Source organism: Dreissena polymorpha, chromosome 3 (genome assembly GCF_020536995.1).
Source record: "Dreissena polymorpha isolate Duluth1 chromosome 3, UMN_Dpol_1.0, whole genome shotgun sequence".
NCBI lineage: Eukaryota > Metazoa > Mollusca > Bivalvia > Myida > Dreissenidae > Dreissena > Dreissena polymorpha.
The window spans coordinates 122574943-122592911 of record NC_068357.1 but is presented as its reverse complement, the minus strand read 5'-3'; the positions used below and the strand labels follow the sequence as shown (position 1 = coordinate 122592911).

The 17969-nt window shown below is 36.9% G+C and overlaps 1 protein-coding gene across 1 annotated transcript; it reads left to right on the top strand.

Annotated features, from left to right (window-relative positions):
- Positions 1–1459: 1459 nt before the first annotated feature.
- LOC127871279 (nucleic acid dioxygenase ALKBH1-like) lies at positions 1460–17464 on the top strand. Its single transcript, XM_052414040.1, has 6 exons — positions 1460–1625; positions 4319–4415; positions 4764–4920; positions 8869–8947; positions 15810–16003; positions 16619–17464. Exons 1-6 carry the CDS (start codon positions 1494–1496, stop codon positions 17181–17183), a joined length of 1224 nt encoding a protein of 407 aa, XP_052270000.1. The 5' UTR covers positions 1460–1493; the 3' UTR covers positions 17184–17464.
- The last annotated feature ends 505 nt before the right edge of the window (positions 17465–17969 follow it).

The window sequence follows — 17969 nt, the reverse complement described above, 5'->3', positions numbered from 1 at the left end:
AATCGCCCATCATATCTATAGCCCACCCAGCCTGCGCATCTCTCAGCCGGGTAAGAAGATACACGAGACCATAACACCTGGAGTTATTTTATAGCGGACAGCATCGCCTCTGGCCAGAATGCTCAAATGCACAGGTTGGCCGAAACGCCATAAGACTGATTTTTCGTATGACACGGCTATAAAAGTGTGATTAAAATGTGTCGAAATAAAACTGCGTGTTAATCAAATATTAACATATGATATATTTTGTTGTTCAATGAATAAAATCATAATAAGCCATGTGAGGACACATATGATTGGAACTCCCGTAGTATAATTTGTATCTACTTACACTGAGTAGTTATGTGTGGTTTTACTATAATAACACACATTTCATGCGATGAATATGTGACTAACAGGTGAAAAAAAAACACAATAGTTAAACTTTTGTTTCAATTTAATCATATATATTTCAAACTTTATTTCAAAGTCAGCATTCACGCCGGAAACTTTTAAAGATATTTTTTGTTATATTTAGTTGTTTTTACATTGGGTTTTAGCGATTAAACAGCATTTTTTTCGTTGTCTATAGTATGCTTGTAGTTTTTGGTGGACTCATGATCAACGTTTGATGAATTGATAAGTGTGAATATAAACAAACTTTACCTTATACTATTGCGTTGTTATCACCCGTGCCATTGAGAATACATATGAGATATCGCCGCTACCTATTGAGAACAAAAGAACGTTTCCCAAATTTAACCTCGCTGTACTAGCAAGCACTATCAACGAGGTTAAACGCAACAGACGCGTGATAGTGTACTGGACTCTCGATATCCAACTATACTTGTTGATCAGAAGAAGTTTTATTTTCTCCTATCTATTAATAGCCTCAGATTTTGAATGACATATGCTTTGCAAAAATTAACTTTTGATTAAGACGCAGCAAGTAGTGGACTTTTTTAATCATTCATAAACATTCTCTTCCGCGACGCTAAAATTCAAGATTGTGTGTGTATACTCTCCGTTCAAAAATATTTCATTTAACCACAAGAGTTTGAAATTCTATCAATATAGCTAATCTAATGGCTTAATATACAAATTATACCCTATATAGTATAAAGACTTTATACTATATAGGCGTATACTTTTTTATTTAGCCATTAGATTAGCTATATTGATAGAATTTCAAACTCCTATGATTTAACACGATATTCACATTATGTGTCCATTGGTGAATGAATATAGTTGAATAACTGAAACCTCTGGCATAAATTATATAACTCTTTCTCGGCGCGGATGCGGCAGTTATAAGGGTTAATCGTACCTAACAAAAGTGGCTTGAAACGCGGGGTATTAACCTTAGGTGTTCGCAAGCGAACAACTAAAAACAATAATATTTGCACGTTTGTGTTGAATTGTTCTGTATTATTGTATTTGTGGTGTGTAACCGTTTTAGGAAGTTTTTTTTGAGCCGGTTTAACTTTGTAGGACAAACAGTCACGTCAAATAAAATGTCAGCGCCCATTGAATCGTGTACGGATATTGATAATTTTAAGGATATTTATAAAAGGTACAAAAGACGAGACAAACCATTAGTAGTTGAAGATGTTATTGACATCCACACAGGAATAAATATTCCCAACGTAAGTTTAGATGTGATACATTGTTCGTAATTTAAGATTTTTTTGTGAAATGATGCAAAACCATAGGCGCTCGATGACAATGTTTTTATTTTATTATATTTTATGTGTTTTTTAGTTACCCGTTGTTTATTATAATGCATACACATATTAAATCAATTAAAATCTTCCAACATAACGTCTTGTTAAAAAAAGAAATAGTTCGACTATGTACATAGATATTGACAAGGTAAGCCACTCGCCATTTTCTCAACCTATGTAAGTGCGTCATTACCCATAATTAAATCGCTGTCAACCTGCTCGCTTATTGAAATGCGCACAGAGTCCGGGAACCTTGCTCTTTCTCTATTTACTTTCAGTGCAAATAGAAACCTCCACAGACCGTGTGATAAATCCCTGTAACTATTGTTTCACTCACTTAATGGGGTATTCAACAAAATACAATGTAAATTGCATACACATGAATCATTCCTTACCATTTGTTTTGACCGGGAACCTCCCTCTTTCTGTACAACAACAGCCAATACACACTATGGGCGCTGATGTTTTTTTTCTGGAGATCACCATGGCAGACAAAATTAAGTTAAACAATTGGTAAGGAATGATTCATTTTTAATGCCTTAATAGCTGATTTTTCTTTAAAAGTCATAAAGCACAAAATGACATCATTTGACTCTACAAATTTAACAAATAATTGTACGAATGGGGCTGCCCTCACTAACCTACCCCTAGCAGCCCTGGTGCGTCGTAAAAAATTCCTGTGGAAAGCACTAATTATTATGCTCTGACATTGAAACTCTCAATTATTTGTAAGCGTCTTCCCAATATCAAAACAGTCTTTATTTTTTCCTATTTCCATGTTATCAATTTTCCCAAAAGGTGCTCTTTCCCATTTTAAGCAAACAATATTTCTTTACTTCTGTCACCCAACTTAAAGAAGTAAATTATTTTCTATTTTGCCAGTTTTTTGGTTAATATTGTGCTCATTCAATTTAAATTCACTTGTTAATTGGTTGTTATTATTTAATATGAACCAGATTCGCATGTATTGTGTTACATGTTGAGAATACCCCTTTTCAGTAACATGTCAGTTACATAATATCATATTGCATGTATACAGTGCTTTCCACAGGATTTGTTTCAGACGCCCCGGGGCCGTTTTGGGGTAAGATACTTATTACTTTTCCTGTAGATACACATTACATGATAATATCGTATATTCCAGTTTAAAAAGCAAACTCTGGTTAATATTTACGATAAAAGTGCTCAAGAATTTCAAGAAACACAAACATTCACCATTTTACTTAAGTATCAAATAAATTTTTGCATATGTTACTATTTAAAGATGTGATGTGATGTGATGTCCAATCGGGCGGGGTTTTTTTCCTCTGAGCACGCATTAATCGCCTGACGTGATGTTCTCCTTTTTATACAACACAAAATACACCCACACTTTCCATGCGATGTTCCACATGTCTGCAAAATTTTTGCGCGCTTTTTATTGAGACAAAGGATAAAGCACTGTTTATTTTACGCTAGAATTTGTTAATCATAGTTTAATGTCATGTTAGCATTAAAATTAGGAAGCGTGTTTGGGATTACACATTTAATAATGCTCATTTGAGAATTGACAGAAACATTCACAGTTGTGCATAATAAATTCAACGATAATTTGTTAAAGCGCATTACGAGTCCAATAAATGTTTTGACCATATTATGCATGAAATGCACAATATTCACGAGGATTACACCCGGTTGCCATCAGTCTTCTTAGTAAGTGCCCGATACTAGTCGTATGCATGATCTTAATGCAGGTATTACTGCCTACGAGTGTTGTCGCTCATTCAAAGCGTGCGCTCTCATTGGCAAATATCGATTTTCCATTACAACAACAACCCCTTTGTGGGTTAAGAGATACATGACGTAATTGACAGAGGATCATAAATCGGCTCCAACAATTTTCGGTGAAGTCAATATCGCTTTGATCTTAAGAATGCCTAGTTGCAGTATGAAAAAAACACACTGATCAGAAAATTTCATGCGCCCCGCGGACTCTGATTTCGACTTTCAAGCGCCCCGGCGAGGGACAATTAAATGGCCTGTGGAAAGCACTGGTATAGATACATTCCAATATTCACTGCGCACCTTAAAAGACATACACAGCACAACAAAATTTTAAAGAGGGCGGATATACTGGCAGCAGCCAGTCTGTACATACATTGAGCTGTTTGCTTTATTGTCATTGGCATCTCATGTAACTATAAAAGGTATCAACTTCACTTCAATGGGAGGGGGCAACCTGGTCAATGGGGTCACTCACCAAGATATACATGGAAAATGTGAGACAGCCACAGATTCAGACAGTACCCCCAGTAGCAACTCAATTATTACAAAGATATTTTTAATTGATATTTAGCAAGACCATATTATACAAATAATAATGCTCCTTAGACTATTTTCAATACTAATGTAAAATAACGCTAATTAGTAAATATGGATTTGACTGTGTTCTACATTGTTATCATTGATAAAAGAGAACAGCCGCAGTGTAATGTCATTCATTGCAAACAAACTATTGCCCTCAGGTTTTTTACAAAAATATCATTGTGGAGAAACATGTACTTTTTGAGTAGGGGAATGGGGCAGAAATTCAACCCCATATTGGCTTTAAATAATTCACTTACCCTCTGTTGCAGGCTATACCGTTTGATCTTCATGAACCAGCACACAAGTCGTTTCCAGGCCTGAAACCTGTTGCAGAATGGAGGGCCTACCAGATACAGAATTGTGAGGGTAAGCTGCCACCGTATGGCTTGCCTGTTTGCATAGGGTTTGTACACTCATTTAAGAAGATTTTTTTTTCAAAAAAAATTAATTAGCCTTTGCATCTTCCATTGAAATGAATGGATTAAAATTTTCTTTATCTAAATTTTATGCTTTGTACTGTTAAGAGAAGTTAAAAAATGCAGATAAAAGATGCATAAAAATCACTAATTCAAGTGGTAAATTATTGCAAACATACTAAGGGTGAATTTCTGAACAAATGGGATTACTTTTCCACATTTAAGATCAATTGTTTTGGTGATGTGTACATATTAAGGATATTTAATGTGCATAGATATTTGCCGTTTTGCGTTTCAGGTTTTATCGTCATATCGAATGCGTTCAAGCGGAAGTACCAGCGCTACTGGGTGGCTAGATGTTTGCTTGACTTCCCTATGAAGCCTAATAAAACCAACGTAGATGCACATACAGATAGACCATCACAGATATGGAATTCCTGTATTGATAATAACAGGTGATCAGACCATCACAGATATGGCATTCCTGTATTGATAATAACAGGTGATCAGCTGTTTAGCTCACTTTAGCATTTCTCAGTGAGCTTTTTGTTTAGGGAACCTCTTCTGTGACGTCTCTCTGGCGTCATTAACCCTTTACCACTTGGATACGTATTTAATCATGTGAGCTGCATTCTGATAAACTGGGCAAAATGTATTTGCGTAAAGTCAGATGAGACTGTTCATTTAGCACATGCTTATCAGGAACGAAACTTTCCACATTAACTGGATTTTTGTTTAGAAAAAACTTTCTTTGTATGAAAAACCAATAAAAGTGGAAAGTGTGGTCCCAAATAAGCCTGTACTGACTGCACAGGCTAATCTTGGACGACACTTTACGCCCAAGCAATAAGCTCAGTTTTCCACAATTATGCTCTTATGTTGATCCTCTAGCAAGTTTGTTCATATCATGTCATGGTCACATTTCACTTGGCTATGGATGTGACTTACCCTTATTTGTATACACTCAACAACTTTTTTAATTTTTCACTTTGATTTATTATGCCCCCCTTCGAAGAAGAGGGGGTATATTGTTTTGCACATGTCAGTCGGTCCGTCCGTCTGTCCGTCCACCAGATGGTTTCCGGATGATGACTCAAGAACGCTTAGGCCTAGGATCATGAAACTTCATAGGTACATTGATCATTACTGGCAGATGACCCCTAATGATTTTCAGGTCACTAGGTCATAGGTCAAGGTCACAGTGACTCAAAATAGTAAAATGGTTTCAGGATGATAAGTCAAGAATGCTTACGCCTAGAATCATGAAGCTTCATAGGTACATTGATCATTACTGGCAGATGACCCCTATTGATTTTTAGGTCACTAGGTCAAAGGTCAAGGTCACAGTGACTACAAATAGTAAAATGGTTTCCGGATGATAATTCAAGAATGCTTACGCCTAGGATCATGAAACTTCACAGGTACATTGATCATGACTGGCAGATGACCCCTATTGATTTTCAGGTCACTAGGTCAAAGGTCAAGGTCACAGTGACTCAAAATAGTAAAATGGTTTCCGGATGATAATTCAAGAATGCTTACGCCTAGGATCATGAAACTTCATAGGTACATTGATCATGACTGGCAGATGACCCCTATTGGTTTTCAGGTCACTAGGTCAAAGGTCGAGGTCACAGTGACTCAAAATAGTTAAATGGTTTCTGGATGATAATTCAAGAATGCTTACGCCTAGGATCATAAAACCTCATAGGTACATTGATCATGACTGGCAGATGACCCCTATTGATTTTCAGGTCACTAGGTCAAAGGTCAAGGTCACAGTGACTCAAAATAGTAAAATGGTTTCCGGATGATAATTCAAGAATGCTTACGCCTAGGATCATGAAACTTCATAGGTACATTGATCATGACTGGCAGATGACCTCTATTGGTTTTCAGGTCACTAGGTCAAAGGTCGAGGTCACAGTGACTCAAAATAGTTAAATGGTTTCTGGATGATAATTCAAGAATGCTTACGCCTAGGATCATAAAACTTCATAGGTACATTGATCATGACTGGCAGATGACCCCTATTGATTTTAAGGTCACTAGGTCAAAGGTCAATGTCACAGTGACTAGAAACAGTAAAATGGTTTCCTGATGATAACTCAAGAATGCTTACGCCTAGGATCATGAAACTTCATAGGTACATTGATCATGACTGGCAGATGACCCCTATTGATTTTCAGGTCACTAGGTCAAAGGTCAAGGTCACAGTGACAAACACGTATTCACACAATGGCTGCCACTACAACTGACAGCCCATATTTACATTTTTGTCTTAAAGTAAATCAAAATGGTCACATGATTATTTCCCCCATATGAGAATGTCATATCATGCTATTGATTCATATAAATATTGCGTAACGAGATTTAGTTTAATCACTGATCTATAACGGTTTGGTCTTAAGTCCAGTTGTAGCTGTGTTTGTTATTTAAGCTTTGACCTGGTGACCTAGTTCTTTACTTCAATCTACCCAGGGCCAATATTCATCAAATAAATTCTTCTACTTAAGTCTAAGAACAAAGAATTCTATTTTTAAAGAATTGCTTTAATTTTGAGTCAAACTTGGCTCTATCTACTGCATTTTTCACGTAGAACATTATTTGAAGGACATTATCGCCAGTGGTAGCTTGCCCTGTATATATTCAAATGCTGGACGTATTTTAATTGGTTTTAAGTCTATTCTTTATTCTTAAGTCTAAGAATGGTGAATACAGGCCCAAATTTTCACATGCGCTTTATACTCAAGATACATATTCTAATATTATCCTTACCAAGTTTTTTTAAGATTTGCTCATAAATGTTTTCTAGAGTGGTAAAGTATGCGTTTAATATTTGACATTGTGACCTAGTTTTTGACCTCACTTGAACCAAATTTGAATTTGACATACATATTGTTAAGATTATTGTTAAGATTTAGTTTCAAACAGATTGTTAAAGCAAGATTGTGTGGTGTTTGTGTTTTTGGTGCTTTGTTTTCGTCTTTTTTTGCCTTTTTATCAATTAAACAATAAGACAAATTGTTAACAGGTAGTGAAAAGTGACATGTTTAATATAGACGTTTATAGACCACATTTTTAGCTCATCTATTTTTTGAAAAAAAAAAAGAGCTATTGTCATCACCTTGGCGTCGGCGTCCGGTTAAGTTTTGCGTTTAGGTCCACTTTTCTCATAAAGTATCAATGCTATTGCATTCAAACTTGGTACACTTACTTACTATCGGGGACTGGGCAGGCAAAGTTAGATAACTCTGGTGTGCATTTTGACAGAATTATGTGCCTTTTTTATACTTAAAAAATAGAAAATTTGGTTAGTTTTGTTTTAAGGTCCACTTTATTCCTAAAGTATCAAAGCTATTGCTTTCATACTTGCAACACTTACTAACTATCATAAGGGGACTGTGCAGGCAAAGTTATCTAACTCTGACTGGCATTTTGACGGAATTATGGGCCCTTTTTTTTAAGATCATCTTATAAATGACCACCACACCCTAACACTATACCCCCCCCCCCCCCCCCCCCAAAAAAAAAAAAAAAATTATTTTTTTTGAAACATGGTTTAAAAACACAAATATTTTTTTTTAATTATGGTTAAAAAACACAAATATTTTTTTTGTATTATTTTATTTTTGAAATACCGTCCAACCATCCCACCCAAAAATCCCCCCCGACCCCCCACCCCCAAAAAAATAATAAAAAATTGGGGCATTTTTTGGGGGCATTTTTGGAAGATAATGTAATAAATGACCACACCCCACACTATACATCCCCCTCCACTCCACCCCTCCCTCCTTTGTGATTGAAATTGAGATAGGTCCCTTCACCTTTAAAAAGAAAAATAGATGAGCGGTCTGCACCCGCAAGGCGGTGCTCTTGTGAAAGATCTCTTAGCCATAAGGCCCAGAGGTTTATAATTAGGTATGAAACATGATATATTTAATCCACTCTTGACAATTTTGTCATTTGCCTCTTTCCTGTGGGTAACTTGTTTTCCTTAATGGACACAACTTGAAAAGTCTGCCAGCTATTTGTTTAATGACTCTAGTACATATATCACAATGTTGATTCTGGCGATCGCTTCAGGGCTTTCATGGCCTTTCTGTTTTTTCATAAAAGAGAGATGAATCTTTTACCACTTAGATACGTATTTTAACACATTTGCTGTCACTTAGAAAGTTATAGTTAATTAAAGACCTTTCTTACTAGATTCAAGTTTTAAAGGCTTCATTTCCCACCCTTAGATACTGATGAGCAGCAAACAGCATAAAGCCTGAACAGACTGCGAGTTACTCGCAGGCTGTTCTGTTTTTATGCTGTTTGCACATAGCCATTTTCACTTTGCATCTTTAGAGTTAAAAGGACAGCTTTATTATTGTGAACACTTATTTTGTACTCTTCAGACCAGACTTAAAGAAGGACAGCTTATTGATGCGACTCCGATGGGCCACACTAGGCTATCAGTACGAGTGGAACACTAAGGTATGAAGAAAAGATAAGAGTGCCTAGAGTGGATCACAGAGTGGTCAGGGGAGCTATTGTGGTCCCCTGATGTACATCTGTCCTGTTTCCATCACGTGTCATCAACTTTTAGCTCGTTATCACAATTGAGGACACATTTTTTATCTAATCTGGACAATACTTATGGGAATGTTTATCTTACCAATATTTAGGCTGGGTTGGAATTTGGATCACAGGGATCCAAACACATGGTTAACAGTTCAAAATCTTAGAAAAAACTTGTTACCACATAGAAGCCAAATTTATTACTCAGTCTTAATGAAACTTGGTAGGATTGGAAATCTTGACAAAATTTTGATCTAGTTCAATTCCAGATCAAATGATTTCAAAAACTTGGTCACGTGGTCAAATCTTACTTAAACCTTGTTAACTCTCTAGAAGCCATGTTTATGAATCAATTCTTATAAAACTTGGTCACTAAGTTTATTGTCCCCTACCAGTGAAACCCGAGGGGACTTGGTTTGCGCTCCTTCTGTCTGTCTTTCAGTGTCTGTCTGTCTGTCTGTCACACTTTTTAGCTCACCTGAGCACAACATGCTCATGGTGAGCTTTTGTGATCGCCTTTTGTCTGTCGTCCGTCGTGTGACGTCAACATTTGCCTTGTTCACTCCCTAGAGGCCACATTAATTGTCCAATCTTCATGAAATTTGGTCAGAAGATTGGTTTCAATGACATCTTGGATGAGTTCGAAAGTGGTGACATTTGCTTGAAAAACATGGCTGCCAAGGGGCGGGCATTTTTCCTTATATGGCTATATATGGCTACACTTCAACACCGTTTTTTTGAAGTCGTCGGGACCGTTAAAAAAACTTCGGATTAACGATAATTCGAAATAAACATTTGACAGACGACTTCTTTGATTCTGTAATAATAAAACGTTGTGGAATTCGCATGGTTCGGTTACACGCTACTATTAATAATTGTTTTACTTAAAAACGTAAACTAGTCAGATGGCAATAGATTTCTACTTGTAACAAACGAAGGAATAAAACGATTCTTGTTCCTCTTTTTATACGCCCGTATAAAATACGGGACGTATTATGTGAAACCCCTTGGCGGGCGGGCGGGCGGCGGGCGGGCGGCGGGCGGAAGGCATCACTTTGTCCGGACTCTAATTCAAATTGTATTCATCCGATCTTCACCAAACTTGGTCAGCAGTTGCATCTAGTTGATATCTAGGCCAAGTTCGAATATGGGTCATGCCGGGTCAAAAACTAGGTCATAGGGTCAATAAGTGCATTTTCAAAGGGGCCACTTTGTCCGGACTCTATTTCAAATTGTATTCATCCGATCTTCACCAAACTTGGTCAGCAGTTGCATCTAGTTGATATATAGGCCAAGTTCGAATATGGGTCATGCCGGGTCAAAAACTAGTTCATAGGGTCAATTAGTGCATTTTCAACGGCGCCACTTTGTCCGGACTCTAATTCAAATTGTATTCATCCGATCTTCACCAAACTTGGTCAGTAGTTGCATCTAGTTGATATCTAGGTCAAGTCCGAATATGGGTCATGCTGGGTCAAAAACTAGGTCAAAGGGTCAATTAGTGCATTTTACTTTGTCCGGACTCTAATTCAAATTGTATAAATCTTATCTTCACCAAACTTGGTCAGTAGTTGCATCTAGTTGATATCTAGGCCAAGTTCGAATATGGGTCATGCCAGGTAAAAAACTAGGTCATAGGGTCAATTAGTCCATTTTCAACAGGGCCACTTTGTCCGGACTCTTATTCAAATTGTATTCATCCGATCTTTACCAAACTTGGTCAGTAGTTGCATCTAGTTGATATCTAGGTCAAGTTCGAATATGGGTCATGTCGGGTCAAGAACTAGGTCATAGGGTCAATTAGTGCATTTTCAACGGCGCCACTTTGTCCGGACTCTAATTCAAATTGTATTCATCCGAAACTTTTAAACAACTTTTTATCCTGCGTCAAAGTGGTATGGGGGTATAAGTCACATTCAGTGACAAAGCTCTAGTTTTTTATGTCAGAGATCTAAGCATTGTAAGAACTTTATATATCTGATTAAGGTTTCTTCCTTGCAATAATAATTATGATGAATTCAATGTTTGACACAAAAACTGCATTGGTCTGTTTTCCTTTGAACAAAAAGCAATCACTTTCTTTTTATACGCCCGTTTTAAAAAAACAGGACTTACTTTAGTTTCACCTTGGCGGCGGGCAGTCTGGTTGACAGGCTGGTGGGTGGTTGGGTGGGCGGGCGGAGTTATCAAGTTGTCCAAAGCCTTAAAACGGGCGTATCTTGTGACAGTTTGGCACTCTTGTTATGTTTTCTCTAAGTACAGAACATATTAAATATAATGAATATGCACTTATAATCAGAACATATAAAATATAACGAATAGCACAAATTGTCATACATGTTAATACAGATGAATACATTTTCGGAAATGTATTTACATTTTTTGAAAATAAGACGCGATGTCTCTCTGAACACTGGACTTAGCAGCACTAAACTGGACGCGTGTAACATATTTCTCCACTGTGTCAAGGACATTGAAGCACTCAATTCCGCCCATGTTTGCTCGCAGAAGGTAGAGTTTATATAAGATGAATTTCATTGGACCACATTTACCTAGACCTAACGTGACACGTTTATTTGTTACTGAAGAATGCAAAACTACTTAAATAGTATTTATCGGCTTTTGACGACATTATAAAATTAACGTCTACGCGCAGACGACAAAGGAGTAATTATCAGCTTTTGACGCGCCACGCCCAGTCGACAAAGGTGTAAAATTTTGCTTATCCTTTTGCAGCTTTGACTTCGGATAAAAGATTGATGATTAGGTGCGAATTATATTGTCGGGACCGACAGAATCACTTCGAATTAACGATTTTTTCGGTTTAACGAAGTTCGGATTAACAATGAAATTTTACATTAAATAAAAAAGAACCAAAGTCGGGACCGGAAAAATACTTCGAAATAACGGTGACCTCGGATTATCGGTGTTCGAAATAACGGTGTTGAAGTGTATAGTAAAATCTTGCTAACACTCTAGAGGCCACATTTATTGACCGATCCTCATAAAACTTATTCAGAATATTCATCCCAATAATATCTTGGATGAGTTCGAAAATAATGTCGGTTGGTTGAAAAACATGGCCGCCAGGGGGCGGGGCATTTTTCCTTATATGGCTATAGTAAAACCTTGTTAACACTCTAGAGGCCACATTTATTTTTCGATCTTCATGAAACTTGCTCAGAAGATTTGTCCCACTGATATCTTGGATGAGTTCAGAAATGGTCACCTTTGCTTGAAAAACATGGCTGCCAAGGGGCGGGGCATTTTTAGCTCGACTATTATATATGAAATATATATAGAGGAGCTATCCTACTCACCCCGGCGTCGGCGTGACTGTCTGCGTTGGCGTTAGCGTTAGCGTGCAAATGTTAAAGTTTTCGTACTACCCCAATTATTTTCATTGTCCCTTGACATATTGCTTTCATATTTTGCATATTTGTTTACCAACATGACCCCAACCTATAAACAAGAGCAGACAACTCTATCAAGCATTTTGTCATAATTGTGGCCCCTTTTTCACTTAGAATATGCAGCAAATGTTAAAGTTTGCATACAACCCCAAATATTTTCTTTGTCCCTTGACATATTGCTTTCATATTTTGCATACTTGTTTACCTACATGACCCCAACCTATAAACAAGAGCACACCACTGTATCAAGCATTTTGTCATAATTATTGCCCCTTTAACACTTAAATAATTGAACATTTTGCTTTAATTGCCATAACTTCTATATTTATGATCACATTTTATTATTACTTTGAAAAAACAACACTTACCTGAATACCACAATGAATTCCACCCAAACAATACCCCACGCCCCTACCCAGAATCCCTTCTCCCCCCCCCCAACCTCCCTTTCCCCCAATTTTATAAAAAAAAATTAAACATCATCTAATAAATTACCACACCCCACATTATACCCCCCTCTCACCCCCTACCCCCGCCAATTTTTTTTCCTATTTTTAGTTTTGAAAGATCGTCTAATAAATGACCACACCCCACATTATACCCCCTCTAAACCCCCCCCCCCCCCCCCCCAAAAAAATTTTTTTTTTCCTTTTTTTATTTTTGAAAGATCATCTAAGAAATTATTGAATATGAACAATTTCCCCATGATGGCTTACATTATACTGTCAAGCACTTGAATAGTCCAGCGCGCTGTCCTCTGACAGCTCTTGTTCCTTATATGGCTATATATGACTATAGTAAAATCTTGTTAACACTCTAGAGGCCACATTTATTGTCCAATCTTCATGAAACTTGGTCAGAAGATTCGTCCCAATAATATCTTGGACGAGTTCAAAAATGATGCCGGTTGGTTGAAAAACATGGCCGCCAGGGGGCAGGGCTATTTTCCTTATACATGTATGGCTATAGTAAAACCTTGTTAACTCTCTAGAGGCCACATATATTTTCCGATCTTCATGAAACTTGCTCAGAAGATTTTTCCCACTGATATCTTGGATGAGTTCAGAAATGGTAACCTTTGCTTGAAAAACATGGCTGCCAAGGGGCGGGGCATTTTTCCTTATATGGCTATATATGACTATAGTAAAATCTTGATAACGCTCTAGAGGCCACATTTATTCTCCAATCTTCATGAAACTTGGTCAGAAGATTCATCCCAATAATATCTTGGACGAGTTCGAAAATGATGCCGGTTGGTTGAAAAACATGGCCGCCAGGGAGCGGGGCCTTTTTCCTTATATGGCTATAGTAAAACCTTGTTAACACTCTAGAGGCCACATTTATTGTCCAATCTTGATGAAATTTGGTCAGAAAATTAGTCTTAATGATATCTTGGATGAGTTCAGAAATGGTAACGTTTGCTTGAAAAACATGGCCGCCAAGGGGCGGGGCATTTTTCCTTAAATGGCTATATATAAGGCCATATTAAAATCTTGTTAACACTCTAGAGGCCACATTTATAGTCCGATCTTCATGAAACTCAGTCAGAAGATTCATCCCAATAATATCTTGGAATAGTTCAAAAATGATGCCGGTCGGTTGAAAAACATGGCAACCACGGGGGCGGGGCTATGTTCCTTATATGGCTATTGTAAAACCTTGTTAACACTCTAGAGGTCACATTTATTTTCCGATCATCATGAAACTTGGTCAGAAGATTTGTCCCAATGATATCTTGGATGAGTTTGAAAATGGATTTGGTTGTTTTAAAAACATGGCCAACAGGGGTGGGGCATTTTTCCTAATATGGCTATATATGGCTATTGTAAAACCTTGTTAACACTCTAGAGGCCACATTTATTGTCCAATTTTCATGAAATTTGGTCTGAAGATTGGTCTCAATGATATCTTGGATGAGTTTGAAAATAATTATGTTTGCTTGAAAAAAATGGCTTCCAAGGGGTGGGGCATTTTTCCTTATATGGCTTTAGTAAAATCTTGTTAACACTCTAGAGGCCACATTTACTGTCCGATCTTCATGAAACTTGGTCAGAAGATTCATCCCAATAATATCTTGGACGAGTTCAAAAATAATGCCAGTTGGTTGAAAAACATGGCTGCCAGGGGGCAGGGCATTTTTCTTATATGGCTATAGTAAAACCTTGTTAACACTAGAGGCCACATTTATTTTCCGATCTTCGTGAAACTTGGTCAGAAGATTTATCCCATTAATATCTTGTTATCTCAGATGAGCGACTTTGGGCCTTTCAGGCCCTCTTGTTTGGATCCTGTGATAACTTTGAAAGTTCTTCATATTTTTTTCATATTTTTTCATGCAACTTGAACCATGGATAGATGGCAATATGGAGATTATGCACGTCATTTAATTTTGTTCCTAGGTCAAGAATTCTGGTTGTTTTGGCAACAAATAAAAAATAAATCTGACAATGGTGGAGTTTCACCGGTAGGGGACAATATTGCTAGGCAATCTCTTGTTTTAACAATATCTATCCCGATCGCGAATCTGTATCAAAAACTAGGTAACAAACTCAAATCTAAGAAAACTTTGTACCACTTTAGAGGCCACATTTTTCACTCAATTTTGATGACACTGAATCGTAATGTTTATTTTGAAAATATCTAGGTCAGGTTTGAATCAGGGTCACATTCATCCACAAATTTAGTCACCAGGTCAAATCCAGGAAAAACCTAATTACCAACCTAGAGGTCACATTTATGACTTGATGAAACATTACTGTATCAGAACATTTAACTTAAACAATATTAAAGGTCATTTTGAATCTGGGTCATTTGGCCAAAAAGTTGGTCATTTACCGGTAGCTAATTCACCGACATAAGTGAACCATGTACTTCAGGGCGATCATGTTCCTCTTGTACAATAAAAACTTAGTAAGAGTTGACTAATATGAAGAGTAGTAATTGTATTTGCATTCTATGCATATTAGATTACATGCATTAGCTGCTTTGAGCCCATTATTATTGGTCAGGGCAATTTGATTTTGGTCTAGGAAATTTGATTTTGGTCTGGGAAATTTGGCCAGGAAAAAGTCGGTGAAATTTTTATCAGCCATTTTTCATAGAACACTGAGCAAGCCTTCTTTAATTGTTCCTGTGCAGAGATGTTGTTTAACAAGTGTTTCTAAAACAAGCTTTTGAATCAATATATTGCAAATTATTTTCTCGTTTATAAATTTGTGTTTAAATACTTTGTGTACTAGGCTTTAAATGGACCTCACTCTGAAAACCGGCCTTAATAAATGTGCCTAAAGTCTCGTCCCTGATTAGCCTGGTTTTCCAAGAGTCTGGCTCAAATCAATATTACATGGATTGCTTTCCTGTTTAAGGAATACTTCTCTGACCGTGTGCAAGAGTTCCCCACAGATCTGAGTCATTTGTGTGGCTACATAGCAGAGACGCTTGGTTACTCAAGCTACTCGTCTGAGGCAGGAATTGTCAACTTCTACAGAATGGACTCCTCGTTGATGGGTCACACTGATGTCTCGGAGCTAGACCATGCTGCACCTATCATTTCCTTTAGGTTACACATTAATGTTATCATAAGTAACATAGTAGATTCTAATTTCTAGGTGAATCATTATCATATTTTTACGTTAAACACATATCAATATGTTCTAAGTTTTATGAAATATATGCCTTTTACAAAATCTACATTAGTTATCTGGTCATATTTTATTAGCTCAGCTGTTTTCAGAGAAAACCAGAGGTATTGTCATAGCCAGGCTGTCCGTGTCGTTCTTAAACCTTAACATTGGCTCTAAAATCAAAGTGCTTCCACCTTCAACTTTGAAACTTCATATGTAGCTGCAACTTGACGAGTTCTACATGCCATACCCATTTTTGGGTCACTAGGTCAAAGGTCAAGGTCACTGACCTCTTAAAAAAAATCTTCTGACAAGCTTTCATTAATTCAAAACTGCACCCGCATCCGAGCGTTGGCAACCGCTCTGCAGTGCTCTTGTTTTCAATTAAGTATTACTTGCTCAAAGCTTTGCGTAACGTTTGTTATCAAAGTTGATGTTATTTAAATTCCCCATGAACAAGAAGCAGTCTTTTGATACGGAAAAGTATTTATATAAGATGTGAATGAGTGACTTGGAAAAAAAAGTTTCTAATATTTAAAAATAATTTTCAGCTTTGGTCAATCCTGTATATTCCTGATTGGAGGACCAACAAAGGCGACAACACCGACAGCAGTGTTTCTGCACAGTGGGGACATTGTTCTGATGACGAAACAGGCCCGACTGAGCTACCACGCAGTACCCAGAATACTTCCTGGCAATCCGGAACATCTCCATAACTGTTTCTATGGTGATGATGATGTCATCATCACTGAATCACAGGGGGATAAGTCTATTCAGCAATATGTGGAAAGTTCTGGGGATTCCAATGAAATTGATCCATACAGTGACACAGCCAATCAGAAGCCCCCTCACATAAATATTGTCCAATCAGATTCAGCGTCTCACAAGGAGGATGTGGTTGAAACACCAACCATGAAAGGGAACAATTGCAGTGTTGATGAACTGGGTGTGATCATGGATGAAGTGTTACAAGGGCTGGATTGGGCTCCGTTTCATGAATATTTGAACGTTTCTCGTGTGAATGTAAACGTGAGACAGGTATTGAAGGCTGGAGCTGAGCTGGGACTTTCTTTAGCAGAGATAAAACCTTGTGATAGGAACTACACACAAAAATAGTGACACAGTTTATTGTTACTGATATGCACAGTTTGTATGCTACATCGAGAATTAAAATGAGTCATTTAGAGTTTACCATGTCTCTGAATATAAGTGTGCATATTTGAACATTAATATAAATACACACAATGTAGAAAGAAAGTTTCCATGCCAACCAAAATCATGGGTCAACCTTGGACCTTTTATTCATTTATCATTTTAAAAACTACCATATGTCTGCATCTTTCCAAATCCCTGTTAAGACCATTCAATATTTAAATAAAATACATTTAAGACTGACATTATTTGTAAGTTTTCAAAACAAATGAGTGTTTACCACTAGATTTTTAAGAAGGGTTACAATATCACCTCAAAATATGTTTGACTAAAGAAAACACTGCATGGCTTCATTAAAGTACATGGTAAATAAGTCTGGGTGTGGACTTTGGTTTCTGTTGGACACGTTTCTAGTTTTATTCAGTAATTGAATAAATATGTTTGTTATTTTTAAGATGACTTCTAAGAATTAAAACTGTTTTACCCTGGTGAAAAATTGTATTGACTTGTATACATTTAAAGATAACATTATTAAAAGATATAAGGAAGCTGTTATATAGTGGATTAATGCCTCTGTAATAAAAACAGTGTAAGTGTACTATTCTATTACACTTCTATATCTATGGAGATAAAAAATATAAATACTGGTTTTAGAAAATGAATGTTTTTGTTGCTAATGCCTTAAATGAAAAATGTTTAACTTTGCTGATTTTCTTATGCTCAATGCTATCTATGAATTACCAGTGTTCG

Bases quoted from the DNA above. Each gene is read 5' to 3' on its own strand.
- LOC127871279 (XM_052414040.1), top strand. From the start codon at position 1,494: ATGTCAGCGCCCATTGAATCGTGTACGGATATTGATAATTTTAAGGAT. The intron at 4,921-8,868 runs GTGATCAGACCA...TGTACTCTTCAG, and splicing joins TCCTGTATTGATAATAACAG to ACCAGACTTAAAGAAGGACA. The intron at 8,948-15,809 runs GTATGAAGAAAA...TTCCTGTTTAAG, and splicing joins AGTACGAGTGGAACACTAAG to GAATACTTCTCTGACCGTGT.